Source organism: Triturus cristatus, chromosome 11 (genome assembly GCF_964204655.1).
Source record: "Triturus cristatus chromosome 11, aTriCri1.1, whole genome shotgun sequence".
Classification (NCBI taxonomy): Eukaryota; Metazoa; Chordata; class Amphibia; order Caudata; family Salamandridae; genus Triturus; species Triturus cristatus.
In genome coordinates, this window is record NC_140594.1 from 146,052,742 (window position 1) to 146,079,349 (window position 26,608).

The 26,608-nt window shown below is 49.0% G+C and overlaps 1 protein-coding gene across 1 annotated transcript in view; it reads right to left on the bottom strand.

Moving 5' to 3' along the window:
* The window catches only part of DNAH10 (dynein axonemal heavy chain 10), a 1,995,301-nt gene that overhangs the window by 1,852,533 nt on the left and 116,160 nt on the right, over window positions 1-26,608 (bottom strand). The window contains exon 4 of the mRNA XM_085636177.1: window positions 24,852-24,960. Within this exon, the coding sequence (XP_085492303.1) occupies window positions 24,852-24,960 (109 nt within the window). The remainder of the gene's footprint in view (window positions 1-24,851; window positions 24,961-26,608) is intronic.

The following is a 26,608-nucleotide window of genomic DNA, read 5'->3' on the forward strand; positions in this document are numbered from 1 at the left end:
CCTGTTCCTGCTGTCCAGGTCCTTAGGATGGTTTTTCTGACTTCTTCCCACACAGGGCTCCAGGCTGGGCTCAGTCAGTAGGGACTAGTATCAAGGGTGGGTTTATGGACCCCACTCCAGGCACAAGTTTCCACCCCTGCTGCTTCACTCCTTCCTCCTCCAAGTTTCTGCTGCTCTCTCTTCACCAGTCAGGTGCCAACTGCCAGCTCCAACTGCCAACTCTCTCTCTTAGCTTCCCAACATTCTAAACCGCCTCCAACTGTCACAGGGTTCTGGAATGTTCTGGAAGGTGCTGGTAGGTTCCAGTGGATGCTGGTGATGTCACAGGTGGCCACCATTTTGTGCTCCAGGCCCTCAGACAGAAGTTTCAGGGGTAGCTAAAATGGCTCCCTGAATCTGCAGCAACACTAAAAAAGTCTGGTGGTTCCCAAAAAGGAAAAATTCAAACAGGGTTTGAGGCAAAAGTGGGACAAAATAAATAATGATGAGGAGGGACCACCCAAAGGGCTGACAGGTCTAACAGCGACCCTTTGGTCATACAGTAGCATTCCCTTATTTCTACGGTCTTCAAACATTGCACGGACATGAGGAGCGAGCCTACTCTCTGCCAGCTTGTATAGTTCAACCGGGATTCCATTCGGACGGTGGCCTTCCCGGATCGCACCTCTCTGATCGCCTGCGCCACCTCCTCATCAGACAATGGGGACTCCATGTACGCCCCGTTGTCCTCTGAGAGTGCGGGGAGCCTTACGTCCCTCAGCATTTCCCTGTTCTCTTCTTCCGAGTACGCCCCGGAGGCGCTATATATCGAGCGGTAATAGTCAGCGAAAGCGTCGGCTATGGCCTGCGGCTCCGTGATAGGCTGGGAATCGTCACCTAACAACTCGGGCACCAACCGCGAGGCTCACTCCCTCCTGTCTAGCCACGCTATCAACTTCCCGGCCTTATCCCCCAATTCGTACACTCTGCTCTGTACCCTGCCGCACTGCGCCCTATGTTTGGCAATATTATGCAGGTCCTCCTGCCTCAACCGCAGCCGGTGAAGGCCCTCCGGGGTTACCCCCTGGGCTAACTCATCTTCCGACCTCAGCACCTCTTCCTCTGCCCGCACCAGCTCGGCCCGCCCATCTCTCTTCTTCCCCGCTATGGCAGAAACCATCTCTCCCCTGATGACTGTCTTGTATGCCTCCCACAGGGTCTGCGCGGAGCCTACTGTACCCCCATTCTCTTGGAAGTAGGCGTCCGTGGCCTTAACAGCAGTTTTACGGATAATTGGATCTGACAAATACCATGGATTTATTGGAGCAATCCTGCCAGCCGCGGCACTCCCTGCCCTCATTTGAAGCCACACAGGGGAGTGATCGGAAATACCGCGCCCCAAATTACGGATCTCTTGGATGGAGTGGACCTGTGCCGCTGGAACCAGGATATAGTCAATGCGCGACAAACTACGATGCACGCTCGATACATATGTATACTGTGTCCCAGTGGGATTGAAGGTGCGCCACCCATCCACCATCCCCGTTATTTCTAGAAAATTGGACACCCATTTCTGAGAGGGCAGCAGGTCCCGCGGCGGGTGCCTGTCTACCTCGCCGGTCACCACCGCGTTGAAGTCTCCCCCCATCACCAGGATGCCCAGTGGGAAGGTCAGGAAAATGGAACCCAGATCTTTAAATGTATCCGCCTGCAAACCCGGGGGGACATAGACGGAGATAAACGTCGCCGTTCTCCCCTCCCACTGACCCCAAACCCCAACATACCTACCACGGACATCGGTCCAGGAAGACTTTATCGTGTAAGGGAAAGAGTTCTTAACCAGAATGCCCACGCCTCGGGATCCGGACGTGAACCCCGAGTGCGCCACCATTTTGTATCCCCCTCTGTGCAGGGCCAAACATTTATTCCCAACTAGGTGAGTTTCCTGGAGGAGGACCACATCTGGGGCGTGCCTCTTGACAAATTGGCTGACCATCCCTCGCTTCAGTCTGTCCCCCAATCCATTCACATTCCAACTAAGGACTTTGATCCCCAAATCTCGCTCATTCCCCATTCCGCCAGTGTTTCCGATGCTCCTCTCGCTCCGCCCAAAAGTCAGACAGTGTCGAATAATAAAATACAACTACAAATTCAAACATAAAACAAATCCCCCTCCTCCCCCAACACCCCCCTCCCTGCACCCCTGCTGACTGGGATAACCCATAACAAACTGGCAGAGTGCCTGTCGCCCTAACCCCTATAACGAAAACCACTAAATGTAGTACTGAGGAGGTAGCCCACTCACCACCCCCGGGCCCCCAATTTCTAACGGTATTTGTCTCCTTCAGCAGATCATACTACGGTGCCTCGCTCCCACTGCACAAGTCTCTCTTGGGGTCCAGCACCCCCACACCTGACCATAAGAAAAGCGTCCTCAGGGCTGCCGGCCAACCTCAGGCCAGCTCCGGAGTCTCATCCTCCTCGACTCTGCGCTGCCCTCCAGCACCCCGATCCTGTCTGCTCTCGATCCAGTCTGCAGCCCCTTCGGGGGAGTCGAAGAACCACACCCTCCCATCACTCTCCACCCACAGTCGCGCCGGAAACATCATGGCGTACTTAACCCCTTTTTCCCGGAGTTGTTTCTTGACTTCCAGGAATGTCTTCCGTTGTTTCTGCACCAACTGGGTGAAGTCCGGGAAGAAGGAGAGGGTGGCGTTTTCAAAGCGCAGAGGAGCCGACGCCCGTGCCGACTGCAGGATAGCATCTCTGTCTCTGAAATTCAGAACTCGCGCAATCAGCGGACGGGGGGGGGGCCCGGCTTGGGGCGCCCACCCGGGACCCTGTGAGCCCGCTCGATGGTAAAGAATTTCCCAAGGCCCTTAGGTTTGAGATGATTAAGAATCAAGTCCTCCACGAAGAGATCCGGCGCAGGCCCCTCCGATTTCTCGGGCACCCCCAAAATGCGAACATTGTTTCGCCTAGACCTCCCTTTATAGTCGTCCAACTTGCGCGCAGCCAATGCACAGAAACCCTTGAGGTCGTGGACTTCCCGCTGCAGATCGGACACATCGTCCGCCAGGCCGGCCGTTTTAATGTCCAGAGTCTTGACCTTTTCATTGACTTTGGTGAGATCCGCCCGTATTAAGTTAACTTCAATGGAGACCGTATCCACCTTGTGCTCCAGGGATTCCAACTTACCCTCAAGGGAGGACCTGACCCCTCCAATGGCGGTCATTACATCCTGCAGAGTCAGTTCCGGAGGGGGGGGGGGGTTCCCCGAGTCCCTCCCGGCCTTTAATGCCTGTCTCTGGTCCGTTGACGGTTCTTTGGGCTGCGTATAGCGGTCCAGTTTGTTGGACTGAACTTGTTTGTTGCCTTTGTTGATTCTTGGGTGCGACTTCTCGGCCTCCGCTCTGCTCCCCATTGCACCGATTGGCGATTCCAGCGCCCCAGTGCGCCCACCAGCCAGCGCGTCCCCGGGGTCCCAGCCTCACACCCAGCAGGTCGCAGGCACCTCCCGGACTCCAGCAAAGGATTTCCGCGGCCCACTGTCGCCTGAAGCACCCCAGCGCCGTGCCCCAAGTCGATCCAGCACCCGGGCTCCAGCGGGGGGATTTCCACGGCCAGCCGCCGCCTGCAGCACCTCCGCGCCGTTCCCCAAGTCGGTCCAGGCCCCGGGGGGGAGGAAAGGGGGGGGCCCCCTGAAAGAGCACCCCACTGGTGCCCCCTGCCCGCGGCCGCCCCGCCGCGTTGTTCCCACCAGGCGCCACAGTGCGGATGGTCCCAATGCTCTCGCAGGCACAGCAGGCCCGATTCCCGCTGGTCAGCGGCAAGTCTCTCGCCCGGTCTCCATGTACCACCGGGGCCGCGCCGCGGGTCCTCCCACCGAATTAGCGCCGGCGAAGGGGGGATGGCCGCAGCTATGCCGCACGCGCCTCTAGCGCAACCGCAGGAAGTTTCCGCGAGGCGCCCACACCTTCGGCGCCCCGCTCACCTCACTGCGGCTCTGGTCGCACCCGGGCTCACTCCGCACTTCAACCGAAGGGAGGCCCCCGCCGGCGCACGCCACTGAGAGGAGGCGCCGAGTTCACAAATCCGCCCGTCTGCCACAGGATTCTTCGGGGGAAGTCGCCCATCCGGCCGGCCGGCACCCTCCGGGAAGCTCCACCGCCTAGCCCTCACTTCCGGGCCGCCTCCTCCGCACTCGAGCTCCCGGCTCAATCCCAGCCGCAGGCCCACACAAGCGGCGTCTCCAGCTCGGCCGGTCCGGGGGCTAGAGGGACCGCGTCTTCAGGAACGAGCGCCGCATTGACAGCAGCGTGGTCTCACGGACAGTAAGGTCAGGATAAGGGGCAGGATAATAGGTCCCAGGGGTGGCGATCACGGAGCCCGGTGTTTAGGCGGCCATCATGGTCCGACGCTAGGCTCCTCCCCCCTCTTTACATTCTTGAGGAATATTTAAACTCTGGAATTCTCGGTGCTCAGGAGCCACGCTGTCAACTGAAGTGAGCTCGGATCCAGATGCACTACTTGGCCCAGGGACATTATCAATAGAGAAGGAATGGGACGCAGGTAAACCGGCTGATCTTGAGAGAGTAGGAGAAGCTCTGTGAACCAGAACTGGCGGGGCCACGCCGGTGCTATTAGAATCATTGTGCAGGGTTCCGTCTTGAGTTTTCTGAGTAATCTTGGAATTGGCGGAAAGGCAGAAACCAATGCGCCAGACTGGGCCATCGAAAGTGCATTCACCAACGATCCTCGATGGTGATCCGTGCTTGCATAAAACCGGCATTTCCTGTTGTCTGGGGTAGCAAACAGGTCTATGGACGGAGTGCCCCAAAGTGCGTAAACACTGTCGAGAGTGTCCTGATCCAGCTCCCACTCGTGACAGACCGACTTCAGATGACTCAATGTATCTGCTGTCGTGTTGAGGGTTCCTGGAAGATGTTCTGCTGAGAGAGCGATTTTTTTAAGAATTGCCCATTCCCAGATCTCTTGGGCCTCCTTGGAAAGAAGTTGAGATCTCGTCCACCTTGTTTGTTCACATAATGCATGGCCGTCGTGTTGTCTGTATGGACCAAGACGGTGGAGTTCCGAATCCTCGGAAGGAAAGCCTGTAAAGCCAAACTAATCGCCTTGAGCTCCAGAAGATTGATGTGGAGAGTGTGCTGTTCGGGTGTCCAGTGACCGCATACTTGAAGGTCTTGCAAAACCGCTCCCCAGCCTTCTAGCGAGGCATCCGTGGTCAGTATCAAAGGAGCTGGAGCAACCTTGAAAGTGAGCCCTTTCAAGATACTGTCTTTGATCGCCCACCAGTTGATCGCCTCTCTCATAAGACGAGTGACTATTATCTTGTCGTCGAACGTGCCTTCCGCCTGGCGCCATTGCATGTCCACTTGTTCTTATAAGGGGCGCATACGAAGTCTGCAATGCGGAATTAAGGGAATGCAGGATGAAATCGATCCTAGGAGAGATTTGTACAGACGGACAGACAGAGATCATCTTCTTTGCAATTGACGGGCTGAAAGAATCAGCCTTTTCTGTCTTTCCTCTAATGGGAAAGCTTTGCAACAAGTTGTATCCAGAATGGACCCTAGAAACTTGGCCGACCTGGATGGAAGAAAGACTGACTTGTCTTTGTTGAGCTGAAGACCCAGATGATTGAAAAGCTCAATGCAACTTTCGATTGCCCTTGTAGTTGCTTGAGAAGATGGAGCTTTTATCAACCAATCGTCCAGGTAGGGAAAAACCTGTAGAGACTGTTTTCTGAGAAACGCTGCAACTGGGGCCAATACCTTTGTGAATATCCGCGGAGCGGATCCGAGTCCGAAAGGCAGGACCTTGAACTTAAAGTGGCCCTTGGCTACTGTGAAGCATAGAAATCTCCTGTGGGCTGGGTGGAGAGAAACATGGAAGTATGCGTCCTCGAGATCCAGAAGTGCCATGTAATCACCTGGATTCAGGAGACGCAAGATATCCTGAAAAAATACCATCCGAAACAAGAGTTTTATGAGATGGGTGTTGAGCTCCCTCAGGTCTAAGATAGGGCGCCATTTTTCCTCCGTCTTGCCTACCAGGAAAAACCTGGAATAGAACCCTTTTCCTCGTTGGCATAGAGGTACTGGCTCTATCGCTCCTTTGATGAGCAGTTGATGATCTTCGAGACGTAGAAGATGTAGATGTTTTGATTCGGTGGTGTGAGGGGCTCTGGAAGGTGGGAGGTGTTGAAACTCTAATGTGTGGCCAAACCGGATGATATTGAGGACCCACCGATCTGATTTTATGATCTTCCAGCCATGGAGATATTGTGATATCCTGCCCCCCACTGATGTTACCGGGGATGAAGGAACAGTAGGCAGAGCCGGGAAGCCGCTATTGGCATTTAGAGGTATCTCTCCTGTCGTCCTCTTGAAGGCTGGCGAGAGAAATGAAATGAAATGAAAGTGGCATTTATAAAGCGCATGCTCACCCATAGGCATCCCAGAGCTATTGGCAGCACTCCACACTTAGGCGGTCCTCAAGGGAAAAGATGGGTTTTTACATTCTTCCGAAAGGTCAGATGATCGGCCTCTAAGCGTATGTGAAGAGGAAAAAGATTCCAAAGCTTTGCCACATTATACGAGAAGAGTCGCCCCCCACTTCGAACTCTTCTGATTTTCGGGACTGTGACTAATCGTTTATTTTCAGATCTCAGCGCTCTATTAGGGAAGTAGGGCTAAATAAGAGAACACATCAAAGGAGAGCCTTTGCCAGTAAGTGCATTATGGACAATACACAAAGCCTTAAACTGGACTCGTTCGTTGATGGGAAGCCAGTGGAGGAAAGCAAGAGCTGCTTTTGCAGAGAAACGCCTAGGAGTATTCATCAGCAGGCGAGCTGCGCAATTCTGAACAGTCTGCAGTCTTCTAGTCTAGTCTAGCGGTGCTCCCAGATATAAAGCGTTAGAATAATCTAACTGTGAAAGAACCAGTGCCTGGACCAGCAGCCTATTAGCACCAAAAGGGAAAAGAGGAAAGATCTTTCTGATCAGCCTTAACATTCCATAGCAGCTAGCCGCAACGTTTTGAGCTTGTTCTTTAAAGTCTAGCTTACGGTCCAGCCACACACCAAGGCTCTTAATGTGTTCTTTGGGGATAGGGGCTGGACCCAGACAGCTGGGCCAGAGATGATCTATATTCAAGGGAGCTGAGTTGCCCAGTAACATAAGCTCTGTCTTAGCCCCATTAAGCTTTAGGTATGATTCATCCATCCACTTAGAGACGGCTTCAAGACATGCGGACAAGCCTGATGAGGAGCTATCTTGCTGGTTGATAGAGACCACCAGCTGGGTGTCGTCAGCATAGGTAATTATTTGAACCCCAAATGGCAATACTATTACAGCCAATGGGCCCAAATAAATATTGAATAACGTGGGGCTCAGGGAAGACCCCTGAGGGACCCCACAATTCAATGGCATCAGGTTTGACATTATGTCATCTTCCAGGACTGCAAAAGATCTATCTTCAAGAAAAGACTGCAGCCATTTTAATACAATTCCTGACACTCCCACCTTTCTAAGTCGTTGAATCAATAATTGATGGTTCACCGTATCGAAGGCTGCGCTGAGATCTAAGAGAATAAGGGCAGCGCAGCCTCCAGCATCAAGAATACTTTTTGTTTCCTCCATAACACTGATCAGGGCAGTTTCTGTACCCGGCTGCTCTCTAAATCCTGTCTGGGTAGGGTGGAAACAGTTATTGTTTTCCAAAAAGGAAGAGAGGATGGAATTCACATACCTCTCAGCTATTTTACCTACTCCAGGTAACAGGGATATAGGGCGATAGTTTGCCAACTCCTCTGGATCCAAATTGGATTTCGTTAGGAGGGCTTTAACCATTGCTTGCTTCCAGGCAGGGGGGGCAATTCCTGTCCGCAATGAAGCATTAATTAGGTCCAGTATCACTGGGGATACCAAAATATTAACTTGTTTTAATATGGAGGGTGGGACAGGGTCTAGAGGGGAACCGGATTTTAAACGGTCCAGGATCCCCTGAAAAGACAACATATCCAAAGGGGGGAATTCTTCCAATGAACCTAGTTGGATTGAAATAATGGCGTCCGTCATAGAATCCATTTGAGGGACTATATTCTGTGGGAAGGACTTATAAATCACTTGTATTTTATTTAAAAAGAAGTCTGCCAATTGATTACATCGAAGTTGAGTGTCCTCTGAGGTGTTAGGGGGAGTGTAAGGGGTGACCAAAGCTTTTGCGATCCGAAATATTTCACGGGGGAATTTGCAGCAGATGTAATTCTATCTTGATAGTATAGCGTTTGAGCGCTTTTTATTTCGACTTTATAAAGTTTAATTACAGCTCTATATTCAATTTTTTTGGAGGCCGAATAGTCCTTTCTCCAGCTCCTTCCCAATCTCTTACAAGCTTGTTTAAGCTCTTGTAATTTCGGGGAGTACCATGTATTTTTTTATATTCCTGATTTTTTATGAGTAAGTGTATTTGGAGGAACAGAGTTGAGAGATGACTCGAGCCGAATGGCCTTGGCATTGAGAGTACAGAGGTTTGCACGACTGTGAATAGGAGGAGTAGCGCTGTTGGTATCCTCCTCTGTATGTAGAAAAACCTTTTCCTCTTGCACCCCGGAAAGGCACTTTGCGGTATTGCAATGTCCCCAGGGACCTTGCAGTTTCTGTGTCTTTTTTGATGTCCCAGGGACCTTGCCGTTTCTGTGTCTTTTTTGATGTCCTGTAGAGCGTCGTCCACATGCTTCCCAAAAAGTATGGTCTCGATTCAATGGCAAATCTAAGATCTTATTCTGAACTTCAGGGCAAAACCAGGTAGCCCGAAGCCAGCCTTGCCGTCTTAGAACAGCTGAACCTGCCAATGCGCGAAAAGCAGTGGTGGCAATGTCCATTGCGCAATCGATGATTTCTGAAGAAGACCGCTCTCCTTCCTCCAGGATCTTCTTTGCGTCAGCCTTGGAACCATCTGGCAGTTGATCCAAAAATGGAGATAAATCGCACCACATTTGGCGATCATATCATCCCAAAATTGCTAGTGCATTGGCAGCTCTAACAAGGAGGCTGGACATAGAGGAAAACCTCTTCCCCACATTCTCTAGGCGCCTACCCTCCTTTTCCGGTGGTGTGGTAAGGGGCGCCGATGGATTCTTTGATGTTCTTTGAGCCGCCTGTGAGATAACAGAATCCGGCTTCGGTTGACCAACCAGGCAAGCGGTACTATCGTCAGGAGCCTTATATTTTTTCTCCAGCCGTGGAAGAACAGGGATGACGGTAGCTGGAGACTGCATCACCTTTATTCCCTCACTCCATACATGCTCCACTATCGGGATGGAACGGATGGATTTTTTGTAAGGTTCCTTAAAATCAAAGAAAGCACTCCGATTGTACAATTGGAATGGGAAGGCCAAATCTCTTGGAAGCTCTTTCCATAAGATTAAGGAAACCTCCGATGTCTGCTGGAGGAGAATCTATAGGATACGGTGATGGCGAAGCAGGATCCGGAATGATATATTCGTCCCATTCTCTATCCGGATTCAGGACCTGTTCGACATTCTGATCATTATCTGATGAATCATCATCATCATGCACAGTGACGATATTCTGGCGACCTTCTATTGGTTCTGGCTCCGGAGGTTGAGATAATGGAGGAGCCACTGTAGCCGAAGAATAGGTCGGAGGTGGTGGTGGCGGCGGTTCCATTGATTGCTGATCAGAGATTTGAGATGGAAATCTCCTCTTATAATCTAACAACATGATTTGTAAGTCACCAATAAGTGAAGACGGCATGGCCACCATACCCTGTTGCGTTCGCTCTTGAGGTCTATATCGTGGAGGGTATTGTTGTTGTTCCAAGTAATAATCGTCAGAATCCGAGTCGTGGTATTTTACTTGAAATTGGGATGGACTGTACACATCCCCATAAGGACCTTCTTCTTCTTCTGAATATTCCTCGTCCAAGAGCAACGCCGGAGGTAATGGTGTCACTCTACGCGGAGATGTCATTTCCGGTGTGATTTGGCGTCTTTTTATAGAAATTTGAACTTTCTGTATCGTCGTCGAAGGAATCGTCAATGGAGAATGGATCGTCGACGACGATGGGCTGATCGTCGATGGTACCGTCGACGAGCTCGTCGTCAGTGTAGGAGAGTAGGGTCTGCTTTCTATGTTCAACCCCACTTTTTGCTTTTGCTCCACTGGTTTTTGACTTAGATGTGGCTGTGGGCCTGCTAATCAGACCCACAGCCCAGCTGTTCTCTCTCTAAACTAAATACAATGTACTTTAGGTGCATAAACCAATTGGATAGGATCACCTTATTGGCCCCTGTACAGTGTACCTTAGGTACCCAGGGCATAGGTGTACCCTAGGCCTACCAGGGGCTGCAGCATGTATTATGCCACCCCTGGCCTGGCCTTCCATTATGACACAACTGGCTGATCACTCAGCTGGGGCAAGGTTGTGTAATCACCCCTTGCTTAGGTGTAGTATTCCTATACCTACCTTATAAATAGACACATGTGTACCTATCAGCCACTCCTATGGCAGGCCTTAACGATCCTGGAGGCAGAGTGCTTGGTAACATGTGAGATGGTGCTCTAGCATGAGCTGAGCCTGTCTGCAGCTTTCGGAACCATGTCCTTATAGCTGTTCTATAATATAGCCTACCATATACTCTTAAAGTACCTTATAATCCTAAACGGTTATGGTAACTATGGTTTGGCTTTATCGAAACATGTTGTGTAAGGTGTCTAACACTTTGGAATAATACCTCCATACCATTTCTGGCAATGAGGATATTATTCCCCCCTTCTAGAGGGAGAAGACATGTTGAAACCTACTTACCCGGTTAAAGTTAACCAGAGCCCCAGCATCACAAAATGGATGCTGCTGCCACAGACACAAGTCTGACCTCCTGCTGCTGGGAGTCCTTCCAGCGAGGGAGGCTTGGACAATAGGTTTCCTCCCTTGGGAGGTGCGGGCACCACCCTAGACAGGATTTAGTGTATTGGGGCAGGGAGGGTTGAATGAAACGAGACACTGCCTGGGGCACACAAGGTGTCCCATGCATAGTCCAGTTCAAACCGGTGCTGGGGCACTCCAGCCCCTGCTCTGGCGCGAAACTGGACAAAGGAAAGGGGGTGTAGCCACTCCCCTTCCTGGTCCCACCCATAGGAGGGACCTTGCAGGTAGCCCAGCCCACTAGCCCAGTATATTAGTAGCTAGTTGGGCCCTGCTAAATGAGATTAACCTGAATCTGCAACTTGAACAGGAACTCTGGACCTTCGACATTCGACCTCAGGAAGAAGACTGAAGAAATCTCCCTTGTGGCCAAGGAGTGACCACCCTGGGCAACCAGGCACCATCCAGCGACCGCTGCTTGCTTTGTGACTGAATCCTACGAGGGACGACTGCAGAGACCGACCAGCGCCGAGACTTCCAGACACCTCTGAACCCGATCCACATCTCCAGTGAAGCTGAGACCCGTGGAGGCGACGAGGGACGTGGGACCGGCGACTTGGGAAAAGTGGCTAGTAACTGACTAGCGCGACTTCTGAGGCTTCCTCGAGGCTGTGCTTGGGGAATTGAGAAGCCCCACTCCCGAGCACCATCTGCAAAGAAGATCAGCTCCCCACACTTCACGTGTTCTGCGTGGGGCCCTTCTGCACCTGTGTTGCTCAACGTGTTGTCCGGTTGCTGGCCCGGTGGCTAGTAGCCTCTGCGACGACGAACCTTTACTTTCACATTGCTGGCCGGCTCCTCCAGACTGGCACCCGCTCCTCTGTGAAAGAGAAGCACCCCAGACCTTCCTGGTCTGCACCAGAAGCAAGTCCTCCATCCTGCGTGGGTTCCGCTTGCCAAGGCTTGTTGGGTCCTGACTCGACTTCGACGCCGCCGACAGCAAGAGCCTTCGTGGGACAGCTCACCTCCTGGTCCTGGTCGTCCTCGACGTCTCCTGGTACCCGTGGCTGCTGCGACAAGCTTCACCTCTTCACCTGCATCTTCACGACATCGCCTGGTTCCTTCCTGGTTCCTTCCCGGCTCCTGGCTGGTGACCTAGACTCTGTCCCTTCTGCTTGCAGGTTCCTTCCTTCTTGATCCCCACCTTGGGATCCACCGGACACTCTTCACTGACTGCCTGTCAGCAACTTTCCTTCAGGCATCCATAGAAGTCCACGACGAAACCCGACGCAAGTTCACACCTATGCACCCGCAGCCCGTGGGCTAGGTAACTTGGGTACTTCGGTGCTCACAAGGGTATTGACTATCCTAGGGTCTAGTTTCCGAGTCTCGACTTTCTAGCTATACCAGAAGTGTCCTAAAACTGCTTAATTCTAAATGCTAGTGATTCTATCGACTTTTACGCATTACGCGTGAGTGTTTCCACTCTGCACCTGAATCCCGTGGGCCTCCCACTTCCTAACTGCTGGTAGTGTAGTGTAGCCCCAGTGATTCCCTAGGCCTAGGCCTATCCTGTGTTCGTGACAGTGGTCCTTATACCACTTACTTAGTATATGGTTTGCGTGGCCCCTAGGGCCTAACTGTATTACTTACCTGTGTGACTTAATGTATGCTTAAATAAGACTGTGTTGTACTTACCTCGAATCTCATAAAGAGTGCTGAGGGTATTTTGACTAGAATAAATACATTCTATTTTTATATATATCTGTTGTGGTGTCCTTTCATTTGGTATTCAAGGGGTTACAAATGGTATAACAGCTGGCTTCACATGCCATACAGAGTTTAGCCTAAGACTGCTCTTGTCCATGCTACCACTAGGATAGCTGGTCTATAAGGTTGACTTTACAACCAATCACCATAAGGGTTGTTTGGACTGATATAAGGTGTACACTAGAACTAGTGACATCATACATCAGGCCAACTTCTCACATTGGTGAGCAGCGGTTGGGATCTGAGTTTGCTGTTGTAATACCATTGTAATCTTGAGATACTAAATTGAAAGATCACATAAGATATTGTTTAGGTAAATATATCATAGATTATAAATACTTAAGTCCTACTGGACTTAGTTGTTGTAGGTTGAAGGGCCTAGCACACCCTGACTACAACTACTAGAGAGGTTTAGTAGATACAACTAGTGTAGGTAGGTGCACACACCACACCCTCACTAGATCATGTCTCTGGGAGGAGATCAAGCTGATTCTCTCTCAGGAGGGGTAGGTCTTAGAAAGATCCCCTCTAGATATGATACCCTAACTTTTCAGGAGATGAGACAATTGTGTACCTCCAGAAAGTTAAAACAGGGTGCAAACCCTACCCTCATTCAGCTAATAGAGATCCTAGAGGAGTATGATGCTCGTAGTGCCTCCCAGGCTGGTACCCTAGGTACAGGTGAGGGTCTACCCACCACAGATGAGTCAGATGGGGCTTCAGATGAGGAGGTAGACAGCCAGGTCGAAGTAGGAAGACTTAGCCAGGCTAACTTAAGCTTGCATGGGAGTCTGCATGGCCCCCCCCCCCCCCATTCAGACCCCCAAGTGGACTTAACCATAGAAACATGAGAGACAGATCCCCTTAAAGGGAATCCATCCACTCCCATGTCTCTAGCATCTCCAATGCCTCTTCTCACAGGGGAATGACTTCCCCCCCCAGAGAAAAGAGCATGAAGCCAGAATGAGGGAAGCTAATCTAAGGATTGAGAGGGAAGAGCTTGCCCTTGCCAAGGAGAAGCTTGCTCTGGCTAGAGAGCAGAAGTTAAGTGGGTTAGAACCCACTGGTGGCAGCAATATCCCTAAGGATAGAGACAGGACCTATGATAATAGAAACCTGAGCAAGATTGTCCCTCCCTACAAGTGTGGGGATGACATCCACAAATGGATAACTGCTTTGGAGAGAGCTTGCAAAGTACAGCAGGTACCCCAAAGTCAGTGGACAGCTATCTTGTGGCTCTCCTTCTCTGAGAAAGGTAGAGACAAGCTCCTCATAGTTAGTGATGAGGATGCAGACAATTACACTGTCCTGAAGAGTGCTCTGATTGATGGGTTTGGCCTAACCACTGAACAATACAGGTTGTTGTTCAGGGATACCCAGAAGACACAGACTCAGGACTGGACTGACTTTGTAGATTGTGCCACTAAGGCTCTGGAAGGCTGGTTATTGGGTAGTAAGGTTAAGGACTATACAGGATTGTATAATTTGATAATGAGAGAACAAATCCTTAATAACTGTCAAAACCAGCTGTTGCATCAACACTTGATTGACTCTGACCTAACTTCTCCCCAGGAATTGGGAATGAAGGCAGATAGGTGGGTCAGGACTAGAGTTAAGCAGAAAAACCAGAACCAGGGCGGTGATCAGAAAAAGGCAGACCAGAAGGGTAATGATCAGAAACAAAAAGACCAGAAGTCTTCACCAGGACCCCAAAAGGCTCAGGGGGAGGGTGGTTCCAAAAAGGATGAGAAGAAAGATGGCCAAAAGAAACCATGGTGCAACTATTGTAAGTCAAACTCACATTGATTTAGTGAGTGCACCAAAAAGGATAAGCCCCCAGCCACCATTGCCCCCAAGGCAACTGTACCCCCTAGTCCAGCTGTAAGTGGTGGTTCCCAGCAAAAAGGTGTAGTAGGGTTAACCCTGGGAACTGAGGAGGGTCCTGGCCTAGTCAGGATACCTACTCAGGCTGTTCTGATCTGTGATGGGGACATAGCCTTGTCCTCTACTGTAGGCCCCAGTAACCTGGGCAAGTACAGACAGACTCCTTTTATCAATGATAGGATGGCTCAGGCCTACAGGGACACTGGGGATAGTGTCAAAATGGTGACACCTGCCTTTGTGGACCCTGGACAGATCATACTAGGTGAGAACTACCTAGTGACCAACGCTAGCAATGCCACTACCTCCCATAGTGTGGCAATTGTTAACTTCTCCTGGGGAGGGGTAACTGGCCTCAAGAAAGTTGTGGTAAGTTCAGACCTTCCTGTAGAGTGTCTGTTAGGAAATGATCTTGAAACTTCAGTTTAGTCTGAAGTGGAGTATAGGACCCATGCAGAAATGCTTGGGATAGATGCACATGTCCTTGCTGTGACCAGGTCACAGGCCAAAAAGTGTAACACTGAACAAGTGCTGGATCCTGGGACAATGGACCAGACACAATCCAAGAGAAAGAGCAATAGGGTAAAGGCTGTGCCTTCCCCCCTGCCTCAGGTGGTGGATCAGCCCTCCCAGGAGGATGATTCTGAGAGCCCTGAAGGAACTGTCCTAGAAGAACTGGAACCTGATCAGGTTGAGTTTCTTGGGACAGGGGGACCTTCAAGGACAGATCTGAGGCAGGCTCAATTAGACTGCCCCTCTCTTGAACCCCTCAGACAGCAGGCTGCTGCTGAGGCTGCAGGGAATACTCAAGGTACCCATAGAGTGTATTGGGATGAAGGGCTGCTGTACTCAGAGGCTAGAGACCCCAAGCCTGGTGCATCCAGGAGGTTGGTCATACCACTGAAATTCAGAGGCTTCCTTCTTACCTTGGCCCATGATATTCCCCTTGCAGGACACTTAGGCCAGAACAAGACTTGGGACAGGCTTGTCCCTCACTTTCACTGGCCTCATATGTCAGAAGATACCAAGGAGTTTTGTCGCTCCTGTGTCACCTGCCAAGCCAGTGGCAAATCAGGTGGCACTACAAAGGCCCCCCTCATACCACTACCTGTGGTGGGGGTTCCCTTTGAGAGAGTGGGCATAGATATTGTAGGACCAATGGACCCACAAACAGCATCTGGGCACAGATTTATACTGGTGATAGTGGACCATGCCACCAGGTATCCAGAAGCTATACCCCTAAGGACCACAACAGCTCCTGTTGTGGCAAGGGCCCTACTTGGAGTGTTCTCCAGAGTGGGCTTTCCAAAGGAGGTCATTTCTGACAGAGGTGCAAACTTCATGTCAGGATATTTGACTGCAATGTGGAAGGAGTGTGGTGTAAATTACAAATTCACTACCCCCTATCACCCACAGTGCAATGGGCTTGGGGAGAGATTCAACAAGACCCTAAAGGGAATGATAAAAGGGTTACCAGACAAGCTTAGGCGAAGATGGGACATCCTTTTACCCTGCCTTCTGTTTGCTTACAGAGAGGTCCCACAAAAGGGGGTTGGCTACAGCCCTTTTGAGCTTTTGTTTGGGCATCCTGTAAGGGGACCCCTGTGTTTAGTAAGGGAAGGATGGGAGAGACCTCTCAGACAACCCAAACTGGACATAGTGGATTATGTACTTGGCCTCCGCTCCAGGATGGCAGAGTATATGAAGAAGGCTTCTAAAAACCTTGAGGCAAGCCAAGAACTCCTAAAAGCTTGGCATGACCAAAAGGCTGTGCAGACTGTGTACCAGCCAGGGCAGAAAGTGTGGGTGTTGGAGCCAGTGGCCCCAGCAGCACTCCAAGACAAATGGTCTGGACCCCACACTATTGTTGAGAAAAAGGGAGAAGTCACCTACTTGGTGGACCTTGGGACTCCCAGAAGCCCCCACAGGGTGCTTCATGTCAACAGATTGAAGGCATATGTTGACAGGGCAGACATGGGGCTACTCATGGCTACAGATGAGGGGCAGGAGGAAGAGAGTGACCCTCTCCCAGACCTGTTGACTCAGAACCCTGATGATGGCTCAGTTGATGGTGTGGTCTTTTCTGACAGCCTCACTGATCATCAGCAACAGGACTGCAGACAAGTTCTGCAATCCTACAGACATATGTTCTCTCTGACCCCAAGTCAGACAAACTGGTGCACCCATGAGGTGGACACTGGTGACAGTCTGCCTGTGAAGAGTAAAATCTACAGGCAACCTGACCATGTCAGGGACTGCATAAAAGTTGAGGTACAAAAGATGTTGGAGCTGGGAGTCATTGAACCTTCAGAGAGCCCTTGGGCTAGTCCAGTAGTTCTTGTGCCAAAACCTCACATCCAAGATGGTAAGAGAGAGATGAGGTTTTGCGTGGACTACAGAGGTCTCAATGCTGTCACTAGGACAGATGCCCACCCAATACCTAGGGCAGATGAGCTCATTGACAGACTGGCAGCTGCTAAGTTTTTGAGCACATTTGACCTGACAGCAGGCTACTGGCAAATCAGACTAGCTGAGAATGCAAAGGCCAAAACTGCTTTCTCGACCCCAGGAGGACATTATCAATTTGTGGTAATGCCCTTTGGTTTGAAGAATGCACCTGCCACTTTCCAAAGGTTGGTGAATCAAGTCCTTACAGGCCTGGATGACTACTGTGCAGCTTATCTTGATGATATTGCTATCTTTAGCTCCACCTGGGAGGATCACCTGGTCCACCCGAGGAATGTTTTAGAGGCCCTGCAAAAGGCAGGCCTCACTATTAAGGCCACTAAGTGCCAGATAGGGCAGAGCAAGGTTGTATACCTGGGCCACCTAGTTGATGGGGGTCAGGTTCAACCACTGGAGAGCAAGATCCAGACCATAAAGAACTGGACTCCTCCAACTACCCAGACTCAGGTCAGAGCTTTCTTGGGCCTGACTGGGTACTACAGAAAGTTTGTTAAGAACTATGGGTCCACTGTGACACCACTTAATGACTTGACCTCTAAAAAGATGCCAAAGAAAGTTCAGTGGACAGTGAGCTGTCAAAAAGCATTTGATGACCTGAAGCAGGCCATGTGCAGTGCACCTATTCTGAAAAGTCCAGACTACTCCAAAGAGTTCATAGTCCAGGCAGATGCTTCTGAGTTGGGTGTGGGAGCTGTTCTTTCACAACTGAATGTAGATGGTCAAGACCAGCCCATTGCTTTTATTAGTAGGAGGCTGACCCCTAGAGAGAAACGTTGGTCAGCTATTGAGAGGGAGGCCTTTGCTGTGGTTTGGGCCCTGAAGAAGCTGAGGCCATACTTGTTTGGCACTCACTTCAAGATTCAGACAGACCATAAGCCCCTCTTGTGGCTAAATCAGATGAAGGTTGAAAATCCCAAACGTCTTAGGTGGTCCATTTCCCTACAGGGGATGGACTTCACAGTGGAACATAGACCTGGGACTGACCATGCCAATGCAGATGGACTCTCCAGATATTTCCACTTAGAACATGAAGACTCAACTGGTCAAGGTTAGTTTAATGTCCCTAAGTTTGGGGGGGGGGGGGTGTGTAGGAGAGTAGGGTCTGCTTTCTATGTTCACCCCCACTTTTTGCTTTTGCTCCACTGGTTTTCGACTTAGATGTGGCTGTGGGCCTGCTAATCAGACCCACAGCCCAGCTGTTCTCTCTCTAAACTAAATACTATGTACTTTAGGTGCATAAACCAATTGGATAGGATCACCTTATTGGCCCCTGTACAGTCTACCTTAGGTACCCAGGGCATAGGTGTACCCTAGGCCTACCAGGGGCTGCAGCATGTATCATGCGACCCCTGACCTGGCCTTCCATTATGACACAACTGGCTGATCACTCAGCTGGGGCAAGGTCGTGTAATCACCCCTTGCTTAGGAGTAGTATTCCTATACCTACCTTATATATAGACACATGTGTACCTATCAGCCACTCCTATGGCAGGCCTTAACGATCCTGGAGGCAGAGTGCTTGGTAACATGTGAGATGGTGCTCTAGCATGAGCTGAGCCTGTCTGCAGCTTTCGGAACCATGTCCTTATAGCTGTTCTATGATATAGCCTACCATATACTCTTAAAGTACCTTATAATCCTAAACGGTTATGGTAACTATGGTTTGGCTTTATCGAAACATGCCGTGTAAGGTGTCTAACACTTTGGAGTAATACCCCCCTACCATTTCTGGCAATGAGGATATTATTCCCCCCTTCTAGAGGGAGAAGACATGTTGAAACCTACTTACCCGGTTAAAGTTAACCAGAGCCCCAGCATCACAAAATGGATGCTGCTGCCACAGACACAAGTCTGACCTCCTGCTGCTGGGAGTCCTTCCAGCGAGGGAGGCTTGGACAATAGGTTTCCTGCCTTGGGAGGTGCGGGCACCACCATAGACAGGATTTAGTGTATTGGGGCAGGGAGGGTTGAATGAAACGAGACACTGCCTGGGGCACACAAGGTGTCCCATGCATAGTCCAGTTCAAACCGGTGCTGGGGCACTCCAGCCCCAGCTCTGGCGCGAAACTGGACAAAGGAAAGGGGGTGTAGCCACTCCCCTTCCTGGTCCCACCCATAGGAGGGACCTTGCAGGTAGCCCAGCCCACTAGCCTAGTATATTAGTAGCTAGTTGGGCCCTGCTAAATGAGATTAACCTGAATCTGCAACTTGAACAGAAACTCTGGACCTTCGACATTCGACCTCAGGAAGAAGACTGAAGAAATCTCCCTTGTGGCCAAGGAGTGACCACCCTGGGCAACCAGGCACCATCCAGCGACCGCTGCTTGCTTTGCGACTGAATCCTACGAGGGACGACTGCAGAGACTGACCAGCGCCGAGACTTCCAGAAACCTCTGAACCCGATCCACATCTCCAGTGAAGCTGAGACCCGTGGAGGCGACGAGGGACGTGGGACCGGCGACTTGGGAAAAGTGGCTAGTAACTGACTAGCGCGACTTCTGAGGCTTCCTCGAGGCTGTGCTTGGGGAATTGAGAAGCCCCACTCCCGAGCACCATCTGCAAAGAAGATCAGCTCCCCACACTTCACGTGTTCTGCGTGGGGCCCTTCTGCACCTGTGTTGCTCGACGTGTTGTCCGGTTGCTGGCCCGTTGGCTAGTAGCCTCTGCGACGACGAACCTTTACTTTCACCTTGCTGGTCTGGCTCCTCCAGACTGGCACCCGCTCCTCTGTGAAAGAGAAGTAACCCCAGACCTTCCTGGTCTGCACCAGAAGCAAGTCCTCCATCCTGCGTGGGTTCCGCTTGCCAAGGCTTGTTGGGTCCTGACTCGACTTCGACGCCGACGACAGCAAGAGCCTTCGTGGGACAGCTCACCTCCTGGTCCTGGTCATCCTCGACGTCTCCTGGTACCCGTGGCTGCTGCGACAAGCTTCACCTCTTCACCTGCATCTTCACGACCTCGCCTGGTTCCTTCCTGGTTCCTTCCCAGCTCCTGGCTGGTGACCTAGACTCTGTCCCTTCTGCTTGCAGGTATCCTTCCTTCTTGATTCCACCCTTGGGATCCACCGGACACTCTTCACTGACTGCCTGTCAGCAACTTTCCTTCAGGCATCCATAGAAGTCCACGACGAAACTCGACGCAAGTTCACACCTATGCACCCGCAGCCCGTGGGCTAGGTAACTTGGGTACTTCGGTGCTCACAAGGGTATTGACTATCCTAGGGTCTAGTGTCCGAGTCTCGAGTTTCTAGCTATACCAGAAATGTCCTAAAACTGCTTAATTCTAACTGCTAGTGATTCTATCGACTTTTACGCATTACGCGTGTTTCCACTCTGCACCTCAATCCCGTGGGCCTCCCACTTCCTAACTGCTGGTAGTGTAGTGTAGCCCCAGCGATTCCCTAGGCCTAGGCCTATCCTGTGTTCATGACAGTGGTCCTTATACCACTCACTTAGTATATGGTTTGCGTGGCCCCTAGGGCCTAACTGTATTACTTACCTGTGTGACTTAATGTATGCTTAAATAAGACTGTGTTGTACTTACCTCGAATCTCATAAAGAGTGCTGAGGGTTTGACTAGAATGAATACACTTTATTTTATATATATATCTGTTGTGGTGTCCTTTCATTTGGTATTCAAGGGGTTACAAATGGTATAACAGCTGGCTTCACATGCCATACAGAGTTTAGCCTAAGACTGCTCTTGTCCATGCTACCACTAGGATAGCTGGTCTATAAGGTTGACTTTACAACCAATCACCATAAGGGTTGTTTGGACTGATATAAGGTGTACACTAGAACTAGTGACATCATACATCAGGCCAACTTCTCACAGTCAGTACCATCGTAAATGTTGTCATCAACATCGTCGCCGTCGACACCATCGTTGGCGTCATCATCGTCGACGACATTGTGAGAGGTACCTGTAGCATCGACGAAGTCGTCGTCGTCGGCGAGCTGGAATCGACGCCTGGTGAATCTTAGATGCCGTCGTCGACGTACCTGATATTGTCGTCGTCAACGGGCAGATTTTCTTCTCAGATCTTCCCTTCTGAGGTACAGATGCTGGTTTCTTGATGGTGGAGAGGAAACAGGTCCATGGCTCACCTTCTGAGTAGAAAGTACATCAGGAACTAGTCCCTCCCTCTCCTTTACACCTCAGTGAGATTTTTTGGGACTGGGCCTGTCAGACCTATCAGAGGTCTTTTGTAAGGCCTTAGTAGGAGGTTCAGTCGAAGTTGAAGGGGAAGACCTACCCCTCTTTTTAGACCTCCTTGAAGATGTAGTTGAAGAGGAATCTTCACTGTCACTGGATATTACTTCCTTACGTGACTTCATCTTCTGTAACCAGGTCAATAGACGTCCTTCCCTGTCTCTCAGAGTCTTGGTAGAGAAGGTCCTGCAGATCTTACAATCAGTGGCCTTGTGATCAGGGTACAAGCAATAAATGCAGTCTTTATGCTTGTGCTCAATGTAAAGCCTTTTTTTAGAACAAGTAGCACAGGCTTCAAATAAAGCTTAATTTTCCTTGTCTGACATCCTGAAGAGAAAAAAGATTAAATTCAACAGTTGTAGAGAAATCTGAGCAGAGCTCAGTGGAGACTCCCTCAGCACAATGTGCGGTAGAAACTCTGAGGCTCTGAGGCTCTCTCAGGAGGGTTCTAGAGGGTGAGGCTAATCTGATTGGTTGTTACATGTTTTTTGGTCTCTTTTACAAAAAGAGGGGGATATGCTACAAAATGACATGAGGCCTAGGCCTTTCTTTTCTTTTGTACCTACTGCTATGGTATTTTTTATTTACCGAGGCTCCCATTCCGATGACGTGGAATGATACAAGCTATGGGAATCTATGAAAGTTCCAATACTGAAGTAACTGGTAGGTACATAAGGAGAAATAAGACCTCTAATTTTAATCCTTGCATCAATAGGCAACCAATGAAGCAGTTTCAAAGATGCTGTAGAGGCTGGCTTAGTATATGGTGCATACTTATTTAAGTGAATCAACTTGCACTGATCCAGACAACGCTTATGGGGATTTTAGTGGTCTTAGACAACCATAGAAAGCTCTCTAAGTGGTAGCTGTGGAGAGCAGCCTTCAGGCTAAGTCCAGAAGGAGTGTTAAGCAGCTTGTTTTACCAGAACTAATCCTATAGTGTAGGTTAAACGAACAAGAACCACACAGTGTAGTTATAAAAATAAGTATATTTATTATACACATGCACTAACACATTGGTATATCTCCTGCCAGGAGATATCAACACAATAAACACAATATTTCAAATGTAAACAGGTAAGTAAGCACAAATACACAGTGGTCTCTAGTGTAGGGTGGAGGCCGCCATCCTTTTTTGGCACCAGAAAGTAGTGTGAATAGCAACCATGACCTACTTCTGATGTCGGCACCCTCTCGATGGCTCACACAGCATTGCCCTCGCTTGTGCAAAAACAGCCAGACATTAAGGCTTGTTTTAATTACTAGCATACAGGGTATACTCAATTAGCCTGGCAGAGTACTTTACGCCTGACAAGCTCAGAATACTTTGCCCGCCCGACAGGATCACAGCGGTTCCTGTCAATATATTTAACTGTTTGCTTCAGGGCTGCATTGGAAGGATACAGGCATGCAGCAAACATTATTTGTTTTTTTTCTTATCAAAACAAAACACCAATACAGGATTTTCTTTTTGAAAATAAAAACATTAATGCTCCCCTCACCATGGAAGGCTTCTCCCATGGTGAGGTGAGCACTGGAATCTTTTTACAGTTCCTTATCGCCAGGTTTTACCTGGCAGTGAGGAACAATAAAAAATGACTACCTGTCCGCCCATTTAAATTGAGTGGGTAGACACGTAGCCATTTCTCTGATGGCCATTACTCCCCAGGGCCGTCAGAGTGGATTAATCACGACAGAGACAAAGTAGTCTCCTAGTCTCCACTGTGATTAACCCCAAGGTCTGCCCTTGGACCACTTTATTAGTGGAGAGAGTACTCTGTTGCTGTTGCGCTGGAGTACCCTCTCCTCCAATATATAAATCATGCCCTAAATCCCAAATTTTAACAGTCCTGTAGTAAAAACTAAAATGGGTTAAAGAGGACTGTTCAAAGAAACACCAGTATGAGTGCAATCAGTTCAATAACTTGTTGATTATTTTTGATATAACTCAATAAAGAGGTCACACGATGTGATATCTGAATCTTTTCACCACCAGACATTAGCTGTCAGTAATTAGTGAGGACAATATTGTGAGGCTGTATGTAACTTTAGAGAAGGTTTGCAGGTATATCGCCTATATGAGAGAGCTTTGGTGGCAGTTAGTAGGTGGTGCAAGGTATGGATCTAAGATATCTGACAGACCTTGCTGCCCTCATTTGAAGTTATCCGATGATGGTAATCTCTGTAAGGCCCTCCTGCAAGTGAGGGCCAGAGTGACTGGAGAGGTTTGGCAATGGAGCAGCCTGGGACCTGGTTGGGGTTGAAGCAGAAGAACCCGGGAAACGCAGGAGCTACTGTGGAAAGTGAAGGTGATGGACAGACAAGTCTTCAGAAGAATGAACATGGGAATTGTTGCTTGCCTGGTGGTGGGGGCCTCCTTGCCTGAACATCGGAGACAGGTTGTCCCACAGAGGGAAGCACCCTGCTTGTGTCCCCCTCTCAATGTCTTGTAGAAAATGTTGAATATAACTGGCTGGGTCCATAGCGACAAAAAAGAAAGTGAAGGAGAGTTTTTTCACATATAACAACAGCATTGGGAAAGGCTAGGACAGATATTGTGGAAGAATTTCATGAAGGACTGCAGAAGTTTTGAGGGGAGCAGGCATTTAAGTACTCAATCCGGGCCCTGTATACTTATTAACGGTGAGAAGAGTGTGATGGTGGGCACTGCTGTGTGCAGCGTCGAAGAGGAAAACTTGAAACCCTGACAATATTGATGCCTATGGCAGAGGACACACTTAATCTAACAGAGGTCAGGATCAATGCGCTAGGAGAATCACAAGTCTGAGATGGAGCTAGAAATCCAGGAGACACTGTTTTTCAGAGTGAAATCTATCACTGCAGTGGTAAAGCGGGAGGAGAGACTAGAAATGCTAGATGACACGAGGAGGAGTAACAGTTTCTGTGCCCTGAGGATACCAGTGGAGGTGTCACCACAGCCTCTACAGGCCAAAATGAGATCTGTTTTAGCTGACCTGTTGGAGGTTTCAACTTATAACGTGCCTGTAGCACTGTGATCTTATTGGTGACTACAGTGGTGTGGGGGAGTGAAGAGTATATCTAGGAAAGACAAGCTTATGTCTAATTACTGGCATTCTTATCTTTCTTTATGAATATGAGTCTGTCCACCCCACCTCCCCCCCCCCCCCCACCCCCCCCTTGGTGGTATGTAGGTGATTCTATTCTGTAGATATATGTAATAAATACAGTTATACCTAAAAATGTCTAGAAACCCGATTACTGGACAACTCTACTGCTCCGCTAAATTTGTGATGCGTTCTGAATGAGGGACCTAGAAGAAACACCACAGTGGCTTGCATTGGAAAGGGCATTGTAATTTGTCAAGGTGGTAATTCATCAAGCAAGAGCATCTCCCAGAGGGCATTCCATGTAGAAACAACCTCAGAATAAGAGTCCGCTCTGCTATTTGAGACACTATTGCAGAGCCCAGAGAAAAAAAATCCATTTGGGAGCAGAAATCTAATTGTGGATGACAACTGCAGTTAAATCTATGAACTGTGGTGGAAATCTAGATATTTATGAGCCACATTACATTTTGAAAGAAATGTTTAATGCATCACTGTGAATTTATGGTCAAACGTGTATACTCATATTTATTAATCTTACCTTGTGTATTCCTGAGAAAATACAAAATATGTGCGTCCATAAATTCATCAGGAACATTGTTTTTAGCCACAAAAAGTGTTGAATGGTAAATCTTCTTCATAATAGTTTTCTGAAAGAAAACAGTCATGCTTAATTTAGGCCTATAAGAGAAATATGTTGGCCACAGTTCTTAAAACAAGTTCAATATATGTGCCCTCAGACAAAAAAAAGCAATTGGACGCTTGAGATATAAAGCAGATCCTTAGGTTGAAGTCTACTTCTCCTGTTATTGTGCAACTTCAACGATCACAAACATATAATTACCAAACAGAAAAATGGGAACATCAGTTCCTCAATAACTAGAATATTGTTATGAAATCCTATATGTGCTTTCTGGTTAAAAAACTAGGTTATGCATATCTCATTTCCAGTATGAAGACTAAGATGACTGTCCTCAGGAAGGCTACACTCGTGTCCATATCCATACCATAGAAGAATGTATCCCTCAAGTCTACACCCATATCTAAGAAGACTGCATTCATGAAGACTACAAGCATAACCATACCTAAGAAGATTGCACACCTGAAGACTACACCCATGCCCATAACCCTAACCAAGAGGACTGCACTCATCAAGTCTAAACCCAGGCCCATATCTAAGAAGACTGCACTCATGTAGACTACAACCATAATCATACCTAAGAAGATTGCACTCCTGAAGACTATACCATGACCATTACCATCCCCGAGATGACTGCACTCATAAAGGCTACACTCATGCCCATAATCATACCCAAGAAGACTGTACTCATGAAGACTAACCTCATGCCCATAACCATACCAAAGAATATTGCGCTCATGAATACAACACTCCTGCCCATAACCGTACTACTTAAGAAGACTACACTCATGAAGACTACAGCCATAACCATGCCCAAGAAGACTGCACTCCTGAAGACTACATCCATAACCATGCCTGGAAGACTGCACTCATGAAGACTAAATTGATATACCCAAGAAGATTGCGCTCCTGAAGGCTACACCCATGCCTATAACCATACCCAAGAAGACTGTACTCACAAAGTCTAAATTCATGCTCATAAACATACCTAAGAAGGCTGCAGTCATGAAGACTACACCCATAACCATACCTGAGAAGACTGCGCTCATGCAGACTATACCCATGCCCATAATCATACCTAGGAAGGCCACCTTGCCTCTTAAGATCCAAGATAGAGGATAGAGCAAAACAAGCATTTGCAAAGGTCTCACCTTTGAAAAGTATCGCTTTGGCAATGTTTTGTAGCCTTGCTGTACAGCAGTATGGAAGCTTTGCACTGTGGCTAAAGCAACTTTAAAAAAGCACTATGACACAGCCAGGGCTACTGTGCTTTTTTTCTTATTTTTTAGAGTTTTAGAGGTGTATTAGTGCTGGATACATTTTAGAGATAACCTTTTTTTAATTATAATTTTAGCAATGCTGCACAGCAGCCAATCTGCTATACAGTCAATCTACTAATCATTGTCAAAGTCAGTAATGTCCATGCTGCAAGGCATTAAAAAAGGCAATGGCAGAGCAAATAGTCTCAAAGGGTGAGACCTATTGGCTTTAACAAGGATTTTTAGGTCTTGGTATAACGCCCCTGTGAGTCTGAGCAAATCAATTAATCTGCCCATGTGGGAAAAAAATATGACATTTGGCAACAAAGCTTGTCGAATAAAGAAAGCAATTGTACTCATGTCTTAGTGAAAATACATTTGGAAGCAAATAAGGTCTGT